General features: G+C 47.7%; 2 protein-coding genes across 8 annotated transcripts; both read left to right on the forward strand.

Moving 5' to 3' along the window:
- Positions 1–11,550: 11,550 nt before the first annotated feature.
- On the forward strand, positions 11,551–17,460 carry Wdr45 (WD repeat domain 45). Of its 7 annotated transcripts, none has more exons than XM_028770804.1 (11): positions 11,551–11,633; positions 13,236–13,307; positions 13,405–13,479; positions 13,569–13,673; positions 15,176–15,284; positions 15,468–15,562; positions 15,999–16,078; positions 16,192–16,400; positions 16,484–16,585; positions 16,663–16,808; positions 17,051–17,460. In XM_028770804.1, exons 2-11 carry the CDS (start codon positions 13,253–13,255, stop codon positions 17,158–17,160), a joined length of 1,086 nt encoding a protein of 361 aa, XP_028626637.1. In that variant the 5' UTR covers positions 11,551–11,633; positions 13,236–13,252; the 3' UTR covers positions 17,161–17,460. The 7 variants fall into 7 exon arrangements, with proteins under 7 accessions (XP_028626637.1, XP_028626638.1, XP_028626639.1 ...); XM_028770805.1 differs by having other exon boundaries at positions 11,623–11,781; positions 15,179–15,284; XM_028770806.1 differs by having other exon boundaries at positions 11,623–11,781; positions 13,240–13,307; positions 15,179–15,284.
- A 244-nt stretch (positions 17,461–17,704) lies between these two features.
- Praf2 (PRA1 domain family member 2) lies at positions 17,705–20,366 on the forward strand. The gene is made up of 3 exons (XM_028770838.1): positions 17,705–18,034; positions 19,006–19,223; positions 19,553–20,366. Exons 1-3 carry the CDS (start codon positions 17,856–17,858, stop codon positions 19,690–19,692), a joined length of 537 nt encoding a protein of 178 aa, XP_028626671.1. The 5' UTR covers positions 17,705–17,855; the 3' UTR covers positions 19,693–20,366.
- The last annotated feature ends 418 nt before the right edge of the window (positions 20,367–20,784 follow it).

Genomic DNA, 20,784 nt, shown 5'->3' on the forward strand with positions numbered 1-20,784 from the left:
GTCCCATCTGTGTTATCTCTATACTCAGTGGAGCATGGTCAAACTCTCAGTGGTCTGCCTCCTAAATAGAACTGAGTCCTTCCTATCTAGGTTATTACTTTTGGGAGAGTTGGGATAGGGTTTGTCACAGAAGCCTTCCATGGCCTTCTGTCTTAGCTGTGCATCTGCACTCATCAATATCACAGCAAAAGTAACCTCTGCTCTTCACAGCAGAAGCATAGGTCATGGGCATTCACAAACTTTCTGATGACAGGACAGACCATGAACATGGCCCCAAGCTGCAGTAGGACCACAGGCCCAGACAAGGCCCATCCAGCAACAAGAACACCAACATGACCTCAAGTGGCAGGACAGACCACAAATACCCCGTGGTCTTCAGTGGTAACATGGGTCACAAACATCAATACAGACCTTGACTGTAGTAGGACCACAGACATGGCTGTCATTGGCAGTACATGCCAAATGTCACCATAGCCTCAGATGGCAGTACAGGCCACTTCGATCGGTATGATTCCCAGGCTGCAGCACAGACCATGGATATCCTCATGGTCCTCGGTAGTAAAATCGGCCACAGACATCAACGTGGCTAGCCTGCCTAGGAGTTTTTGCATCTATGTTCATCAAAGAAATTGGTCTATAGTTTTCTGTTCTTTATTTTCCCTTTTTTTTTTTGGAGTTTCTTTACCTGGTTTTGGTATCAAGATGATTATGTCCTCTTGATATGATTCTTTACTTAAAAGACCTTATTGAGCCTACTAGAAAATTTGTGGACCTGATGTGCACTAAGAATAAGTTGTAGGATACAAAATAAGCATTGACAATGGTACTTTAGCACTCAGAAGTCAAAGGCAGGCAGGTCCCTGTGAGTTCAAGGCCAGCATAGTCTATATAGAGAGTTCCAGGGCAGTCAGGGCTACATACTGAAACTGTCTCCAAAACAATCCCAAAAAAACCCAAATAGCCTTCATTTATACTAACAGTCTACTTATCCAAGAAAGAAAAAATATTTCATTGAAAGTAACTCTCCCAAAATAAATGTGAATATGTTTAACCAAAGAAGTGAAAGACCAGGAGCTGGAGAGATGGCTCAGTGGTTAAGAGCACTGACTGCTCTTCCAGAGGTCCTGAGTTCAATTCCCAGCACCCACATGGTGGCTCACAACCATCTGTAAAGGGATCTGAGGCCCTCTTCTGGTGTGTCTGAAGAAAGCCACAGTGGACTCATAAATAAAATAAATAAATCTTTTTTTTAAAAAAAGTGAAAGACCTCTACAAAGAAAATTTCAAGATATTTAACAAAGAAATCACAAAAGATACTAGTCAATGGAAAATTATTCCGTACTTCTGGATAGAATTAATATTGTAAAAATATACAATCAAAATTAATTTTCAGAATTAATGTAGAATCACCATGTCATAGTTTACAGGTTTAGAAGAAAAACAATTCATATCAAACAACAAAAGACCATGTATAGTCAAAGCAATTATACTGGATCTCAAATTCTATTATAGACCTGTGGTGATCAGAGAGTGGTATTTGAAAAAAAAAATAGGCAAATGGACCAATAAAATAGAGAACCCAGAAATGAAGTGGCTAAACTATACCCACTTTATTTTTGACAAAGGAAACAAAAACATTCTTTGCAAAAAGAATCTAGGAGCTAGAGAGATGGTTCAGTGGTTAAGAGTATTTGCTGCACCGGGCAGTGGTGGCACACGCCTTTAATCCCATCACTTGGGAGGCAGAGGCAGGAGGATTTCTGAGTTCGAGGCTAGCCTGGTCTACAGAGTGAGTTCCAGGACAGCCAGAGCTACACAGAGAAACCTTGTCTCGAAAAGCCAAAAAAAGGAAAAGAAAAACCAAGTCGCTCCAGCAAGTCTCCCCCCACAAATGCTTGTGGTTTCAGGACTGAATCCACTCTGAGAATTTGGGTTCAGGGAAGTATGCACTCCAAAGCCTGTGAGACTAGCATGGCCCAAACCACTGCGTGTGACCCGGGGGGCGCCGGTCTCCGCCCCTGCAGCCCGGCACATGCGCAGTCATCCGGACTGAACCATAAGGGTGCAGGGCGTGGGGGGGAAATCGGGAGCGGAGCCGCCGCCGGGGCGGCCATCTTAGAACGTTCCACTTGCTGAAGGGGGGAAGTGAGGAAGCGGCGCCTGGCCCCAAACGGCCACCGGTCCGCTAGCCCCAGGACCCCGCCCTGGCCTGCCGTCTGCCTTTTGACTCTGGCGGACGGCAGGATCGAGTCAGCGGAAGGCCTCTGTCCCACACGACATGTTCACCCGCTTTCCCCTGACCCCCTAATCCTTCCGTTTGGAACCTGCTACCAAGGCACTCGCGCAGGCCATTGGTTCGGAAGCTGCCCGGTGAGCTCTGATTGGTCGATGGCCGGGTGGAGGCGGGTCTTTTCCTTTCTGAGGCCCTAGGAATAACTTGGCTCCGCCTCCTCCTTTGCACCAGGTTACTGCGTCTGGTTTGGTGCATGCGCAGTGGTTGTAACCAGTGACTGGGCATCGGCCATGGGTCATGGGTTCAAATATAGCATCAGTCTGTAAAATTGGTTGTGTGTAAAAGGTCAGCGGAGGGTACTTGTTTACTGTCGCAGCTGTCATCATAACTATTTTTTGAGGTAACAGATTAAAAGTTATCAATTCTTTTGTGTGCATGGTTAGGCACATCTTTAATTCCAGCACTACAGTGACAGGCTGATTTTTTAATTCGGGGTCATCCTACTCTACATAGCTCCAAGCCAAACGGGTGCACGGTGTTGGAAACAAGCAATAAATAATCTCGGCCTTGCATAAAGAGCCACTCAAATGGAAAGAAAAGTAGCTAGGCAAAGTAATTCTTGGGAGCTCGCCTGGAGGGAGAGGGGGAGGGCAGCTGTAAAAGACTGCTAGAACTCAAACCTGGGACAAAATGGCTACTTTCATTTGTCCCTGGTTTAAGTGTTGACTGCATTTTTATGCCATTGGTGAGAACTTGACTTCACAGTCTGACACAATTGGCTAACCAAAGCTAAGGGGAATGGGAAAAATCCCGAAATACAAGTCCTTGCCAGACTGACTACTTTTGATTAAAAACAAAACAATTCTCACTATTCCCCCTGTTTCTTATGCTTCTTTTTAAAACTTAGCAAGCATATGTTGACCATTTGATGTCTCTAGTAGGAGTACATTACTGTTCTAAGTGATGACTTAAACGCGCCTTAAAGCAGTGAGTGGTTCTCCACTTTCGTCTTGCTGTGACCCTTTAATGCAACTGCTCATGTGCTGACTCGCAAACATAAAATTATGTCGTTGTTACTTCATACCTGTAATTTTACTACTGTTATGAACTGAACTGTAATGTATATATCTGTTTTCCAGTTGTCTTAGTTGGGGTCCAGTTGTGGGTTGTGACCCGCATGTTCAGAAGTGCCGGCTTAAGGTCAGTACCCAGTACCCAGAGGGTAGTCCTCTGATCAAGCAACTGAGCTGACCCAACCGGAATGTGAGGTTTATACCCTGTCCAGAAATTCTATTACTTGACTAGAAAGAAGTTTATTTTACAAGCCTTTACTGCTATTTACTGTTCTCCCCTCTGGAAGGGTCACTGTAGAACTGTTTAGGAGCCAGATTACAAGTCGGGTTTCCCAAAATACATTGGCATGTCTGACCTTGGGCAAGGAAGAAGCTGCCAAGAGGCACAGATATTTTTGTCTTTTAGCAAAATAAAGGAGGGGGGAAAGAGACAATAAGAGGGGGCACTGTTTACTTTTCCTTGGCCTTTTTACTTTAAAATGTCTAGCCAATTTCTACCTCCCATTCATATCATCCCCCTGCCTCTGAAGAGATACCTCTAATTGCCATTATGGGATTGGAGTGTGGACTATCTAGCTTGGTTTTTCCAACTGAATTTTTAGTGTTGGGTGTGACATTTTGGGGGTATCCTGTCAGAGGGCCTATCCAAAAGACCCCAACTGTCAGAAGCAGATAGGAAAGGAAGTCCTTAACTGGGGTCTGGGAGAAGTAAAGGCAAGAAGTAGGGTAGACAGGGAATCAGGAGAAGCCAGAACATGGGAATATTGCAAATCAAACAAAGTCCATTAGAATTTCTTGATGGGCTCACAAGAACACCCATCTACTGGACTCCTCGTTTGTTACCCAAGGCAGGACTCAACAGTGATATACTCAGGATCTGTGGGTTCTGGAAATCCAATCCAGGTCTGTTGGAAGAAAAGCTAATGTTCTAATGACTGAGCTGTCTCTCCACCACAAAACATATATAGGTTTAAAAATATATATTATTATTTTGTGTATATGGATGTTTTGCCTACATATATGTCATGTACCACATGCATGCAGAGCCCCAACGACCAGCAGAGGACATCAGATGTCCTGAGACTGAAATTACAGTTGTAAGTCACCACATAGGTACTGGGAATAGAACCTGGGTCCTCTGGAGGAGCAGCCAATGCTATTAACCATTAAACCATCTCCCCAGGCCCCAATAAATACTTTTTGTTTGTTTGAGGTTAGGTCCTATGTAGCCTTGGATGCCTCAAAACTCAGAGGCCTGTTTGCCTCTTTTTCCAGAGTGTAAGGCCAGTACCAGCATGCCTGGATCTCCTTTGTTTGAGACAAGGTCTGACATTTGACCTGGAGTTTGCCACTTCCACTAGATGGTGGCCCTCAGAACCCCTGGGATCATCCTATCACTCTCCTGGGAGTATGCATATGACCCTGCCTAGGTTTTACCTGAGTGCTGGGAATCTGAACTCGGGTCCTCATGCCTACTCACCAAACACTTTATCCACAGATGATTCTCTGCAGAGTTTGAGTTTATTATTTAATGTGTATGTCCATCTGTGCACAATTTAGCATGCCTGGTGCCAGAAGTCAGAAGAGATCATTGGATCCCCTGGAACTGGAGTCACAGTCAATTGGGAGATACCTTGGTACTGGGACTGAAACTCAAGCTCTCTAGTAGAGTGGCCAGTGCTCTTAATTGCTGAGCCATTTCTCCAGCCCAACAATACCTTTTTTTTTTTTTGAAACAAGGTCTTATTAAATCCAACTTACCTCGGCCTTGTTATATAACTGAGGTTGGCCTTGAACTCTCAAATCTTTCTGACTCCACCTCTCAGATGCTGAGATTGCAGTTTGAGCCACCATGCTGATACCCTGATAATTTTATTTTTCTGTTGAGCCTGGAACTTGTGACAGTGTACTTTAGCCTCTCTGTCTCCTATGCTGGCAGGATAAAACATCCTAGGCTCAGCCATTCCTGCTATCGTGAGGAGTGTCTCTAGGTCTTTTGACTGTGGAATCACTATTCTCCCTGGGTTGGGGACCACTGTCCTCTTCTTCACAGGTTTAAACTCCCAGAGCTCCAGCCTCTACTGGATGCACGCCCTCTGCTGGCAGGAGGGGAGGCCAACATGTTGGTTTTGGTACATTGTGCCACATTAAAATAAAAACTGTGCCTTACCCTCTTCTGTGCGTCTGAGTTGGCCAAGAACAGGGTTCTCGGGGGATGAGGGCCCAAGACTGTTAGATAGGTTCCTAACTAGGGGCAAGTGTGTGGACTTCAGAACAGAAGGCTTAGGAGGAGGTGGGACTTTAGTTTAGACTAATGTATTCCACATACGCAGTGTTCCCAAGTTTCCTAATGCTGTGACCCTTTTATAGAGTTCCTCACCTATGGTGACCCACACACACAGACCATAAAATTATTTCATTGCTACTTCATACTGTAATTTTTCTACTGCTATGAATCATAATGGAAATATTTTTGGAGATAAGAGTTTCGCCAAGGGCCAGGCAGTGGTGGCGCACGCCTTTAATCCCAGCACTTGGGAGGCAGAGACAGGCGGATTTCTGAGTTTGAGGCTAGCCTGGTCTACAGAGTGAGTTCCAGGACAGCCAGGGGTACACAGAGAAACGCTGTCTCAAAAAACCAAAAAAAAAGAGTTTCGCCAAAGAGTTGTGACCTACAAGTTGAGAACCACTGTTTTATGGTTTCTGGGTTAGAACATTTCTGGGTTCAGGCACTCGAGCCTGTGATTCTAACACTTAGGGAACCGAGGTAGGATGATTGGAGGATTGTCATGATTTTGGGCCAAAAGAAAACTCCACGATTTCTCAATGTTAACAACTACGTAAATTATAGATGAATAAGTACATAGATGATCATAAAAGAAGTGGCACTGGGTAGGAGCCAGACGATGTAGGAGAGCCTTGGATAGTGTTTAAGGCTATAAAATATGTTTTGAGCTGAGGTCTCATTCTGTATGTCTGAGTATTCATGTAGACCAGGCTTGCCTGGAACTCAGAGATTCACCCTCCCCGGTCCCTGGAATGCTGAAGTTAAAGGCATGGGTCATCATGCCCAGGTATCTGTTTTGCCTTAAAAGATTCTTACAAAAAGATGCGACACTCCAATTTAAGTGAAGTTCCTACGATCAGACTTTCTGTACAGTAAGCCATGAATTCATAGGGAACGAGCTCCACCAGCTCCCACTCCTTCTCAGCTTAATTACTTAACAGATGTTAGTTGGTTTTGGTTGTTTGAAACCAGGTGTCATTATGTATCCCTGGCTGGCTCACTGTTAGGCGAAGTGGCCTGGAACTCCCAGAGTTCTGACACCCTCCTCAAATGTCACCTGCATGTGGTGCACAGACATCCATGCAAACAAAACAGATATGCCTAAAATAAATAGATGTCAAAATGTATTCTGAGGATCTGTACCACACATGGTTATAAAAGCAGGAAGGTACTGGCACTGGGGTGGACCAAGGACACAGAGGGAAGTCAGCACAAGACCCCTGCAAGGACAGTCACCAGGTACAGGAGAGGGCATGAAAACAAAACCTAGTTTCCTATATACTCCGTGCCAAGGCCCACTTCACATAAAATGAAGACTTAAGGATCTATGGATGGAAGGAAACCGCATGATAACTCATACCAGTAATCCTAGCACTCAGGAGGCTGAGGCAGGAGGAATGTTAGAAAATCAAGCCCACCCTGGACTAAATAGTGAATATCAGACTATCCAAGATTACACAGTACAATCGTATCCACCCCCCTCCTCAAAAAAAACCTAAAATTTTACACTTATTTTCTGTGTGTTTGAGGAGGGCGTATGTGTTCCCTGGTGTGCATGACAAGGTCAGAGGACAACTTTCTAGAGTAAGTTCTCTCCTTCTGGCAACAAACTCAAGTAGTCAGCCTTGGTGGCAAGTACCCACAGATGCTGATCTGTCTCACTGGCCCCAAAGAAATCATTCCCAGAAGAGATGATGCCACCTTTTTTTTTCATATTTATTTTATGTGTATGCATGAATGTTTTGTGTGTGTGTGTGTGTGTGTGTGTGTATATATATATATATATATATATATATATATATATATATATTCACCCTATGCATGTCTGGTGCAGTCAGAGGTAAGAAGGGGTGGGATCTCCTTGAACTGGGGTCACAGATGGCCACCATGTGGGTACTGGGAGGAGAACCCAGGTCCTATGAAAGAATAAGTGCTCTTCACTGCTGAGCCACCTCTCAGCCCCAAATTGTGTTTAAGACTTCCTTTTTTTTTTCTTTTCTTTTAATTTTTTTCCCCAAGGCCAGGATTCTCTGTGTGGCCCTGGCTGTCCTGGAACTCTCTTTGTAGACCAGGCTGGCCTTAAACTCAGCGAGATCCACCTGCCTCTGCCTCCTGAGTGCTGGGATTAAAGGTGTGTGCTCTCACCACACTGCTTGAGAATATTTATTTCTTTTTCTTTTTTTTTTTTGGTTTGGTTTGGTTTTTCGAGACAGGGTTTCTCTGTGTAGCCCTGGCTGTCCTGGAACTCACTCTGTAGACCAGGCTGGCCTCAAACTCAGAAATTCGCCAGTCTCTGCCTCCCAAGTGCTGGGATTAAAGGCATGCGCCACCACCGCCTGGCTTGAGAATATTTCTATTTAAAAGAAGCACTGTGTCTGTGGTGACCAACTTTATCACACACTTGGGCCTCTGCTAGAATCCTTGATTTTCAGCTGGCAAGCAGCTTCAACCACTCTCCATAAGGATAGCTAATTATTTAGATTGATTTGCTTCTTATCTATGTGTATATATTAAGTATATGCCCTGTTAGTGCGGATGCCCTCCGAGGCCAGAAAAGGGGACAAGAAACCCTGGAGCTGAGTTACAGGTGGTTATAAGCCACCTGATGCGTATGTTGGGAGCCCAACTCAGGTCCTCTGGAGAAGCAGCAAGTGCTCTTAACCACTGAGCAATCTCTCCGACCCCTAAAAGGGCTCTTTTTCTTTCCCAAGTCCTCATACTTTTTCCTCCTGCTTCAGTGCCATGAGGATCAGGAGTTTAAGGTCTCAAAGGAAAACTAAACCTGCCCGTACTGCAGCCATCTGAGGTTAGTACTGTTCCCAGCTCTCATCAGATCGGCTTCTGACTACAGACGACAGTGGTTAATGCAGAAATCTGTAACTGGTCCAAAGTAAGGGAGGGCTTGGACCAAAACAGCACCACTATATTGCCCCCTCCAAGACTCATGGGACATCAGACATCTAGGAAAAGGGAGGAGAGAGCATGTGAGAGCCAGAGAACGGGGAGATGTGTATCAAAAAGAAGTCTCCTGAAGCTGATATCCTGAAGCTGTGGTTATCTGCACAGGACTGACACAAGATTAAGCTCATTGTCACCACTTCTTCATGAGTGGGAGAAGTGGGTCCCGTCCCTCCTTTCAGGCAATTAACTGGAGAGGATGTAGTTTTCTTCCGTGGTACAGGCACTGATAAGTTAGCCTCGATAGAGCGAATCGTCTCCTGCCCATGGAAATCTCCTGCGGCACCCACCAACAGAAGCCTAAGTGTAGAATGGGCACTAGTTGGGAGAAAAGGGTTCCAGCAGGAGAGGGAGGGGCATAAGAGAAGGAGGCTGAGGAGATTAAGCAACTAAACTCCATTATATAAATGAAACTGCCAACGATGTCAAAGGGATTTTAGAAGAGGAAGACTGATGACTTCAAAGTAAGTTTCATTATAAGGAAAGTGTTGCCCTCAAGCCCATCTCTCCCCTCAAAAGTGAGAGAAACAGACACAGAGTTGATCACACAGGACCATAAAGAACTTACTGGCCAGCCACGTGGTGGTGGCACACGCCTTTAATCCCAGCACTTGGGAGGCAGAGACAGGAGGATTTCTGAGTTCGAGGCCAGCCTGGTCTACAGAGTGAGTTCCAGGACAGCCAGGGCTACACAGAGAAACCCTGTCTTAAAAAAACAAAAACAAAACAAAAAACAAAAAAATAACTTACTGGCCATTGATAACTGAATGGCTGAACAATGCTATGTTTACATTACAAGGTATCACGAGTAGGTTTAAAAGAATGAGGTAAAACAGAAGACTTTATATGTCAATTGGAGGGAGTCTGATCAGCTTGAGCATGGTGAACATGGCTCTGGCAGGCGTTGCTCTTCTTCTTGATTCCTTCTGCCTTCCTAAAAACCATTAGATCACATTCCAGAAGCTGGCCCCCAAGGTCAGTTCCCTTATTCATCCACTTCCTCCTCCTAAAGCTGACTAATAAGGTCCAGTTACCAAAGTGTTGAAATCCAGCAATCAAAAGAGGCCCTTTGGCTCACCTAATTAACATGCCCAGTTACAATTAAACACCTTATCCTAACATGGGGTTTCCCCCTTCACCTTTATAGACCTCTATTTTCCAATGTGCCACATCTGTCTGGTTTTATCCAGAGGCAGTCCTTTGTCCATTTCCCCTGCTCCCTCCTCCTCTATCTCCTGTCATCTTTGTCTCTTATGCCCTGCCTTCTGTCCGTCTGGGGCAAATAAATCTCCTTTGTGCTGAGAACTTGCTCTTGGGGTCCTGAGCTGGTACTTCTCCTTTTATTAATAAAGCCTTAGGCTTATCTTGGTAGCCTTCAACAAAATGAACAAAATACACGAGTGACGCCGGGCGGTGGTGGCGCACGCCTTTAATCCCAGCACTTGGGAGGCAGAGGCAGGCGGATTTCTGAGTTCGAGAGTTCGAGGCTAGCCTGGTCTACAGAGTGAGTTCCAGGACAGCCAGGACTACACAGAGAAACCCTGTCTCGAAAAACCAAACCAAAAAAAAAAAAAAAAAATACACGAGTGACTGAGAATGGTTCCCAATGTCAACATCAGGCCCCCGTATATATACATACTCATGCATGTGTGCCTACACACACATGCAAAATGATACATACACACAAGTGCACCACATGTATACACACACACACACACACACACACACAGAGTGGAAAATGGAAAAGGTCAAAAAAAGGGAGTGTTGGCTTCGATTGTTGTTCAACACATTTGATAGATAAGGAAGCCAGGGCTCAGAGGGATTCAGCACCTTGCCTGTGGATGCACAGCTAAAGAATGGTACAGCTGCCGGGCGGTGGTGGCGCACGCCTTTAATCCCAGCACTTGGGAGGCAGAGGCAGGCGGATTTCTGAGTTCGAGGCCAGCCTGGTCTACAGAGTGAGTTCCAGGACAGCCAGGGCTACACAGAGAAGCCCTGTCTCGAAAAATAAATAAATAAAAAATAAAAATAAACAGACAAAACCAGAGTCTTAACTATATAACCCTGTGGTAATGCAAGGTAGTCCTCATGCTTCTCCCTTTATTGACTTTTTTTTTGTAACTCAGGATGGCACAAACCCTCCGTTCCTGTTTCAGCAACCAGTACCAACTCGTTTATTATTTCTCACAACTGTCGTGCATATTGCACTTACCTCAAAACTCTAAATTCCCAGTGTGTAAATTGGGGGCTCTCGTGTTTCCATGTAATATTCTCCGTTTGCACCATTTCTTTTTTTGTTTTGTTTTGTTTTGTTTTTGTTTTTCGAGACAGGGTTTCTCTGTGTAGTCCTCGCTGTCCTGGAACTCACTCTGTAGACCAGGCTGGCCTCGAACTCAGAAATCCGCCTGTCTCTGCCTCCCAAGTGCTGGGATTAAAGGCGTGCGCCACCACCGCCCGGCGTTTGTACCATTTCTTAAAAGACAGGATCTCACATAGCCCAAGATAACCCTGATAACTATTCCTCTTATCTCTTCTTAGTCAAGTATTATGACTACAGGTGTGTGAGTAATCACACCTGGAGTACTCATACATTTTACCATAAAAAAAATATCATTTTGTAAAGAGCTAGGAATAGGGTGGGGGAAAGAAAGTAAAATTCCACTCCCATCTCTGCCCCGGCCAAGACGATCTCAACTTTTAAGATCTTTTCTCTTCCAGCCTAGAGTTTCCAGAGCCACAAGGTAAACAAACATTGGAGAGCCACTCTAGCCCACCTCAGAGGACTCGCTAGCCTGGGAGGTTTACCCTTCTATCTCTCTGTGGGTTAACGAGTTCAATGTTTGGCCCGCTTCCGTTTAGGGAGGGGCAAGCCCTTTCCCAGATTCCTTCAGCTAGTCCTGCCTTTGGGCCGTCTCTTGTGCCTCCAGTTCCCTAATCTGCCCCCATTCTCGTTCCATAACTTCCCTCGGAAGACTACTACTGTTCGGATGCTTCACAGGTCCGCCAAATGGGTGAGAAGAGTCGTGGCTGGATTTTCTGCCCAGAATGAGTCACTTCCGGTTACAGACTCCCTCCTCCGGAAGTAAGACCTGATGTAAACAGCAAAGCCGGGCACCAAAGCCCGGGAGGTCAGAAATTTGTGCCGCAGGCGGCACCAACGGCTGGGGCAGGGGTCGGGGAGGGGTGATCAAGTCGGCAGAGGCGACGTGCATCTGGAGCAAGATCCAAGGGTTGGTCACGGTCGTGGGTTGGGTGTTTCTACTAGGGGTCTTGACAGGTGATGGATGGCTGGGGATATGGGGTCTTGAGTCGGTGCTGTCATGGAAAGGAACAAGACTTTTGGGAGAGGGTGAGGCGTATCAATTAGAGTTCTTGGATAGTGTGGGCATTTGGAGCAGAAATTTTAAAAGGGCTCTTGAAAGTCAGTGCTATCCAAAGTGTGGCTCATGTAGAATCAAGACCTAGGTTTTACACCAGAAAAAGTAGATTTGAGATCTTAGATGATAGGTAGGAGGTGTGCCTGAAAAGATGTCTTGGAAGTGATGGGGTTTGAAAAAAGGCTGAGGTTTCTAGGGTAGGAATATTTAGGGCAGGAGACAGAGCACCGGCATTGGTAGGTTGAGATTTTCCTAGGCAGGATTTTTTTGGGGAGGGGCTGTTTACTGGGTGAAGGTCTTCAAAGGGTTGCTGTGCCCTAGGGCAGAACCTTCAGGATATAACATGGAGATAAAAGGGACAAATTTTAGGGGCAGGGGGTTCATGAGTAACTTTGGTTTAGCTGGGGGGGGGGCATGGGTAGAGAGTATAAGGAATGGAAGTGTGTCAAATGTGAAGAATTTAGAATATCAAGGGAATGCCTCGGGGTTAGGGTGGGTGGGGATTGGTCTTTAGCACTTGAGTTGAGGGAATGGAGAGGGTTTTCAGGCTTGCTTTACTGATCAGTTAGCAAAGTGAGAAAAGGGTTTGGGGAAAGTAAGTTGCACGGGAGGATTAAATGAGATGCCCTGGAGGCAAATAAACCTCCAGCTGAAGTTAGTTAGAATGGCTTGAGGAACGGAGTTGTGTGGGTGATGGGCCATTCACAGCTGTCTCCTGAAGATGCAGGAAACCTTAGCTCTTGTTCCACTATTTACTGACAGGTGGAGTTGGGTGCCGGTGTGAAGATGAAAAGCTTGTAGAAAGAGGTTTGAGGTCCTATCAGACGTTAGAGCCAAGAATGGCTGGGAGGGAGGAGGTATCATGGGCTATCCCCTACCCCGTTACTTCCTCATGGGTTCAGTACGGGTTGGTGTTTGTGGCCGTTGTAAGTCTATGTCAATGTAGGCCGGGATACATTCTGCCTGTGGTCTTGGTTTAAACAGATACTCTGAGGTATCCTCCACTTGTTTTTGTTTTTTACAGTCTGGCAAAGAAAAGTATCAAAATGGGGAGGAAGCCAGGCGTGGTGGGACACGCCTATACTCCCATCACTCAGGAAGTGGAGGCTGGAGGACTGCTGGGAATTGAAGGCCAGCCTGTGCTACATAGGGAGTACCAGGACAGCCAGGGCTACATAGCAAGACCCTATCTCAAAACAAACTAGACCAAGTGGTGAGGAAGAAGAAATCATTTGGGGGACAGAAGTTGTAGGACTTAAGAGAGGACGCTGGAGAACTCTTCCCAATGCTGTCTTTTTTGTGCCTAGGAAGGCAGGCCTGAACCATGACTCAGCAGCCACTTCGAGGTGTGACCAGCCTACATTTCAACCAAGACCAAAGTAAGCTTATGATCTCTGTGGAAAAGAGAGAAAAGAAGGGTCAGGGATGACTGGGAGCCCCAGCATATGGAGTCAGACTGGTTCCTTCTATCCCCAGGCTGCTTTTGCTGTGCCATGGAAACAGGCGTACGGATCTACAATGTGGAGCCACTGATGGAGAAGGGGCATCTTGGTGAGTGGCTATAGCACTGGGGCAGTGGGCAGAAGGGCTGATGGTGGGCATTGGGATCTATGTGTGCTGACACCCTGCTCCCTGTCCAGACCACGAGCAGGTAGGCAGCGTGGGCCTGGTAGAGATGCTGCACCGATCCAACCTGCTGGCCCTGGTGGGCGGTGGTAGCAGCCCCAAGTTCTCCGAGATCTCAGGTAAGCCCTTTCATCCTGTGCTTGACCCAGATTCCTCAGATTCCTCACTTCCCACGTCCACCCTGAGGCACTGGCAGACAGAGTCACCCAGCACCTCAGAGTCCCACAGTAAGGCACAGTTTGGAAGTCATGGATATTACAGCTTAAAAAGTTTGGTCTTGGCCGGGCTGTGGTGGCGCACTTGGGAGGCAGAGGCCGGTGGATTTCTGAGTTCAAGGCCAGCCTGGTCTACAGAGTGAGTTCCAGGACAGCCAGGGCTACACAGAGAAACCCTGTCTCGGAAAACCAAAAAAAAAAAAAAAAAAAAAAAATTGGTCTCTTAGTATTTTTTCAGACAGGGTCTCACTATCTAGTTCCTTTTAGACCAGGCTGGTCTCAAACTCACGAAGTGTATTGGGGCTGGAAGTGTAGCTCAGTGGTAGAATGCTTGCTTGGTACTATCAAAACAGCAAAACCACTTATTGCCTGTCTCCTAATTGCCATGTTCTCAACAATGGGGCACTACTGGGAGCCTACTATTCTAAGTCCTTTGCACACAAATACACATTAATTTGAGAGAAGACCTTGTGTACCCAGGTATGACCTTGAATCAGTCTATCTCCCAAGTGCCAGGATTACAGGCTAGTACCTTCACACCAGACCTTATATTTAGTTTTGTAGTGTTTTCCTTTTTTCTTCCTTTCTCTTTCTTTTTGTGTTTCTTTTTTTTTACTTATTTATTTTTGTGGAGCAGGGCTTTTTGAGACAGGGTCTTTCTACATAGTCTTGACTGTCCTGGAACTCACTACATAGATGAGGCTGAACACAAACTCAGAGGTCTTCCTGCCTCTGCCTGCTAGGATTAAAGATGTGGGCTACCACCCCTGGCTCATTCTGTGTGCTATGGATAGAACCCAGGGCTTTGCACATGTTCTGTCACTGAGCCATACTCCTGGCCTCCTCCTCATTTTTATTGAGGCTCAGCTAATGGACTTATCCAGGAGCACACAACTGATAGGGGTGCAAACATTGGAGCGTCTCTCTTACGCCCTCTTGGCTTGAGTCTCAAGTGCCATCTTGTTTTAAGGTCTTTTTTTTTTCCTTATTGATCCCACCAAGACATGGCAAGAGTTGTCATAGGTGAGTCACAGAACCCTAGAATTCATCACCAACGTGCCTGAGGGTATAGACTGGCTTCTGAAGGCTGAAGTAGTTGCACAGGGGAAGTTGCAGGCCTGAGTAGGAATCCTTTAACTGTTTGTTCTTGTGCTGTAAGGTTCTTAACCATGTTCAGCTCATTCGAGTCTTGATTTTCTTATCTCCAAATGATATAGCTGTTCTAGAATGTGCTTTATCAGAGATCTGGTCCACAAGTGTTCATGCTGTGTGAGGGGAACATTGAATATTTGGTGAAAGCTGAAGCAAATGGTTTGAGGCCCCATGAGGACTAGGAATGGGCCCTATGTCACCCAGTCTGCCTTTCACCCTAAACCTTCGTCTTGCCAACCCACCCATCTGCCTAGCAGTGCTGATCTGGGACGATGCCCGAGAAGGCAAGGACTCCAAGGACAAACTGGTGCTGGAGTTCACCTTCACCAAGCCAGTACTAGCTGTGCGCATGCGCCATGACAAGTGAGCTTGATGTAGACTGGGGACAGGGGCGGGGGCAGGAAGTTCCCACAGCAAGTAAGGTAACCTCTCCACCCCACCCCCACCCCCCCACCCCACCCCCGCTCCCTGCTGCTGCCACTGCCTCCTCACTGCCCTGGCAGTTGCCCTGTCCTCACAGCCCTCTGTCATGTGTGATGTCTACAGGATTGTCATTGTGCTGAGGAACCGCATCTATGTGTACTCCTTCCCTGACAGTCCTCGAAAGCTGTTTGAGTTTGACACTCGGGACAACCCCAAGGGTGAGAAGACCCAGATATGTGGGTGTAAGAGTGTGAGGCTGTGGAAGAGGCAAGAGAGGAGGAGATTAGAGAAGGGACGCATCCTGACATGCTGGGGGAGAGGCTCTGTGCAAGAGATGCAGTCCTCTGAATCCCACGGTTCCCCTTCCCTACCCCCAGTCCTGCCCCACATGACAGCAGAAAGCACTCATTGAGAACATGGCTAGGTGTGTCCATGAGCCCTGGGCCTCCAAGGATCACTTAGCAGCTTAGAATCTGTTGAGGCCATGGAGAGTAGAACGTAATGCAAAACCTACCCCTGTGAGGTTGCTATGGGTACCATGCCACGGAGGGTTAAAGTCTGGCCCTCCCTCATCCAGCTCTGTCCATTCTGAGACTCGGCCTTGCCCTGGCCTCTCCTTCACCTGCCCATCCCCACTTCATCCTCACAACTTAGGACTGTGTGACCTCTGTCCAAGCCTGGAGAAGCAGCTGCTTGTGTTTCCTGGACACAAGTGTGGAAGTCTGCAACTTGTGGTGAGCCATCCAGTGGGCAAGGGTGGAGAGCCGGGTGAACTGGCTCTCTTTGTGAACATGTGGTCCCTCCTGTGTTACGACCCCCAAGCCCAAACCGCTCCCTCCTATCCCAGGATCTGGCGAGCACAAAGCCTGGTACTTCATCTGCTCCGTTCACTATCAATGCACATCAAAGTGATGTGGCCTGTGTGTCCCTGAACCAGCCAGGCACTGTAGTGGCGTCGGCATCCCAGAAGGGTACCCTTATTCGTCTTTTTGATACCCAGTCCAAGGAGAAGCTGGTAGAGCTTCGAAGAGGCACTGACCCTGCAACCCTATACTGGTGAGCACAGGGCGTGTGTGGTGGGATGACTATCGTACAGCACGAGTTATCACGTTGGACGTCATTGCGGGTCTGTCTTGCAGCATTAACTTCAGCCACGACTCCTCCTTCCTCTGTGCTTCCAGTGACAAGGGCACTGTCCATATCTTTGCTCTTAAAGACACCCGCCTTAACCGCCGCTCTGCGTGAGTATCTTCACCCTGTCTTACCCCAATCCCTCTGGCACCGTGCCATCCCTGGACTTATCAAATGCTGCCTACAGGCTGGCTCGTGTGGGCAAAGTGGGACCTATGATTGGGCAATACGTGGACTCTCAGTGGAGCCTGGCCAGCTTTACTGTGCCTGCTGAGTCAGCATGCATCTGCGCCTTTGGTCGAAATACTTCCAAGAATGTCAATTCTGTAATTGGTGAGTGACAGCAGCCCTTTGCTTTGGGGTACTAAGTGAGTAAAGGGCTACAGGTCCCCTAAAAGAATGTAAGGGTGATCAGAGCTGGAGGAAACTGGACCGTGTGGCTCAACCTCATTAGTAAGGGGTGTGGCGCTTGGGCAAGGGCCTGGAGTTAGACTGTGAGTCACAGTGGGACACCTGAGAGGATTGGGGTATGTGGCTGGGCCTCTAACCTTTCCCAACACCTCAATCCTCCCCAGCCATCTGCGTAGATGGGACCTTCCACAAATATGTCTTCACTCCTGACGGAAACTGCAACAGAGAGGCCTTTGACGTGTACCTTGACATCTGTGATGACGAGGACTTTTAAGAGTCCTGGACAAGGAACCTACAGTAACCGATAGCCGAACTGAGCCTTGAGGGTGTTGAACCAGCCAGCAAACATAAACAAGCCGACACTCTGCATTCAAACACTTCCCTCAAGCACTTTTGTGACTGAGTGCTAAAGGCTGGGACAGCCTTGTCTGTCCCTGGGCCACCTACTCTGCAAAACACCAGGGACCCAAAGGGATTATACTAATCCAACCTAAGGATTTAAAAAATAATGGTTACCAAGAGATGTCTCTGATGTATATGAATAAAAGGCCTTTGAATGGCATTTATGACTTGACCTCAAGGGTGGGGCATACTTTCCCAGGAGCAATGCGACCTTCTAGGATCCTGTCAGGAAGTAGAATCCAGCTTCGGATCTGACTTCCTATTTTTAGCATGTTCGTTGTTGAGTCAATGCATGGCGTGGTGCCCCGCCCAGGGGTAAAGAGAAGTTCGAGTTTTGAGCCGCTCCGCCGCCGCGTGGCGAGGCTTACTTTCCCAGCAGTCTCTCCTACCGGAGTTGGTAGGAGGTGGTACTTTGTGGTCACGTTCATGTTTGCGGCTGCGCAGTATGCTTACGTTGCTAGTCGTAGCCTCCCTAAACTTCATTTCCCAATGTGCCTCACGGCGCTGTGAGTGATAACTGGGTGTTGTAGTCTCGCCGCCCTTCGGGCTGGTCCAGCAACCCGCAGGATGTCGGAGGTGCGGCTGCCACCGCTGCGCACCCTAGACGACTTTGTCCTGGGGTCTGCGCGTCTGGCGGCTCCTGATCCAGGCGATCCACAGCGATGGTGTCACCGCGTCATCAACAACCTCCTCTACTACCAAACCAATTACCTTCTCTGCTTTGGCATCAGTCTCGCTCTGGCCGGGTGAGGGAGGGAGGCAGCGATTGGCTGAAGATACTAGCGGGACGCAGGGTGGACTTACGGGTCTTTGAGGATAAGGGGGATCTAAGGGAAATGTTAGACCGAGTAATGTGAACTTAGTAGAATATGAAGGTCTGGGGGGCATGGGTGGAAAAATTTGATGGAGGCAGATCTTTGTTATAAGGAGGGTCATGGAGGTGGGATGGGGGAGGTGTCTGGAGGAAAGACACAAAACCTGGGTTAGAAAGGAGAGGAGGGCTGAAGAGGAATGTGGGCTAGGATGTGGACTCTGGACTTAAGAACTGATAAGAGGATGTGAGAGCCTAAGGTCCAGCGATCTGACTGCTAGAGCAGATCATGGGAGCCCTGGAAGGGTTAAGACGGAGGTGGAGGTGTAGTAAAGACAGGTTGGAAAGGGAGCTGGTGGGGAACCTGCTCATATTGGGCCCAGAGGGAAGACCTAGAGTTGAGAAGCTTGAGGCCAAAGACAGCCGATCTAGAAGAGGGACTTGGGCAGGGTTATAAGGGTGGGACTGAAACCAAGAACAGATCCATTCAAGCAACTGGGGGAGGGTGGTTCTATACGGAAATAGGGTAGTGGGGGGGGCGTTTGAAGGAGATGACACCTGAAAGGTGCCTACGTCGGACTGAAGGTCCGGATGGGGGATCTGCCAGGGTTAAAGTCAAAGTAGAGGAATGTGGGGCAGATGTAGGGATACTAGAAAACTCCTGCAGGTCTAAAGTCAAAGGCCAGAGAAGTGTTGGGAGCCTAGGAGCTCTAGCAGGATGGGAGAGTCTGGTCGAATGCAGGGCCGAGGAATTAGGAGTCTACAGGAATTGCTGGGGGATGTACTTGTTGGAGACAGGCCTGGTGAGACTATGCAGGGATGCTAATTCTGGAGACAGAGAACAAAACTCTTGGGGTCCAGGATTGGGTGCACATTGAGGCTAGCTGAGTGCTCTTGTTCCTGCAGGTACATTCGTCCACTGCACACCCTCCTGGGCGCACTGGTAGTGGTGGTGGCCCTCGGGGTGCTGGTGTGGGCTGCTGAAACCCATGCAGCTGTGCGCCGCTGCCGTCGCAGCCACCCTGCTGCCTGCCTGGCTTCAGTACTTGCCATTAGCCTCTTCATTCTCTGGGCCGTGGGCGGCGCTCTCACCTTCCTGCTCAGCATCACAGCGCCTGTGCTTTGTGAGTCTCTATTCCCCCTGTATAGCTGGGAAAATGGCCAGCTCATGCTTTGAACATCAGGCCTGCCCGGTCCTGGTTTCTTAGCTAAGAGGAGGACTAGAAACCCTGGAGGACAGGCATGTTTCCATTAAATGTGTCTTCCTTGACTCCGCTCCTCTGGCAACATCCCTCAAGTACCTTTGTGGGTCTCCCAGGGTTAAGTGCCTGTCCAAGTTCCAATGTACTGGGATGTCCTTTCTGGCTACACCCCTCCACAGCAGGCTTTGAGAACTCACCACTCAATTAGCCTGCCTCTGGGTCAATTCCCCATTTCTTGGTATCGCCTACAGTGATCCTGCTGCATGCTTCACTGCGCCTGAGAAACCTTAAAAACAAGATTGAGAACAAGATTGAGAGCATCGGTCTAAAGCGGACGCCAATGGGACTGCTTCTAGAGGCACTGGGACAGGAGCAGGAAGCTGGATCCTAGGACCCTGGCATCTACACCCTGGATCTAGAGGACCCCCCACCCCATACCCAAGACCAAACCTTTAACTAGCCATTAAAATAGGTGCCAAGAGCCCTCTGGCCTGTCCAAAAAGAGATACCTGTGACTGCTCGCTCACTGCAGCCCTAAACTAGTCATCTCTTAGCCTCCAGCCTATTACCGAGGGACCAAAGTCTTTCTCAGTCCTGAATTTGAGACTCAGTCACCTACATCCAACCTTGAAACTGGGTTTTTAAGCTAGAGCACCTGTGGCTAATCTCAAAACTGGACCCCAAGATACTCCTGACCCAAATGTGGGACTCACTGGTCTTCCATACTTCAAAGCTAGGCCCTAAGGCAAGACATTCTCAAATCTTGAGCCCTAAAGATTTTTCAGACCCCACACAACTTGGAACATAGGTTAAGACCCTTGCCAAATCTTGAGCCTAAGTTCAAGTGTCCTCAGCCCTGACCACACTGAACTCTTAAACTCAGATGACCCGAACCCTCAGTAGTCCCAATAGGCTCCCTCCAACTGTTTAGAGGTTCTCTCCCTCCCTCACAATGTTCTCAGTATCAAGGACCAATGTGTGGGGCTGGCTGGGGATAGCCCCGATTGGGAATGGGGCACATATAATAGTATTGCTGCAACAATAAAGCCTTTGAATCTCAAGCTAGTTTGGCCTCCTGTGTGAAGTCTTTGTACCTTTCAATGAACAACCCAGTGGCTGTCTTCAGGTCTGCTGGACACTACCTGGCCCGCTTTATGTATAGGCTCTGAAATGGTGACTACTATGGTCCTCAAACCTGCTACTTCTGAATTAGTTACAACAGAGGCATACACAAATGTATACTATCATTCTGGATGGTCTCTTGTTGTAAGTAGGCTAGGGCTATAAGTGCAGGAAGGCAAAGAAGCTGCCCCATCTCACAAAGTGAAGGAAGTCAAAACATGACAGTTCAACATGGTAACACATGTAATCCCAGCTCTGGGGAGGATGAAGCAGAAGGACTGAGTTGTGGCCAGCCCTGGCTACATAAAATCTATTTCAAGGAAACTTAACACTATTATAAACTATCTCCAGTTGGTTTTCT

Source organism: Grammomys surdaster, unplaced genomic scaffold (genome assembly GCF_004785775.1).
Source record: "Grammomys surdaster isolate TR1022 unplaced genomic scaffold, NIH_TR_1.0 204, whole genome shotgun sequence".
NCBI classification, from domain to species: Eukaryota; Metazoa; Chordata; class Mammalia; order Rodentia; family Muridae; genus Grammomys; species Grammomys surdaster.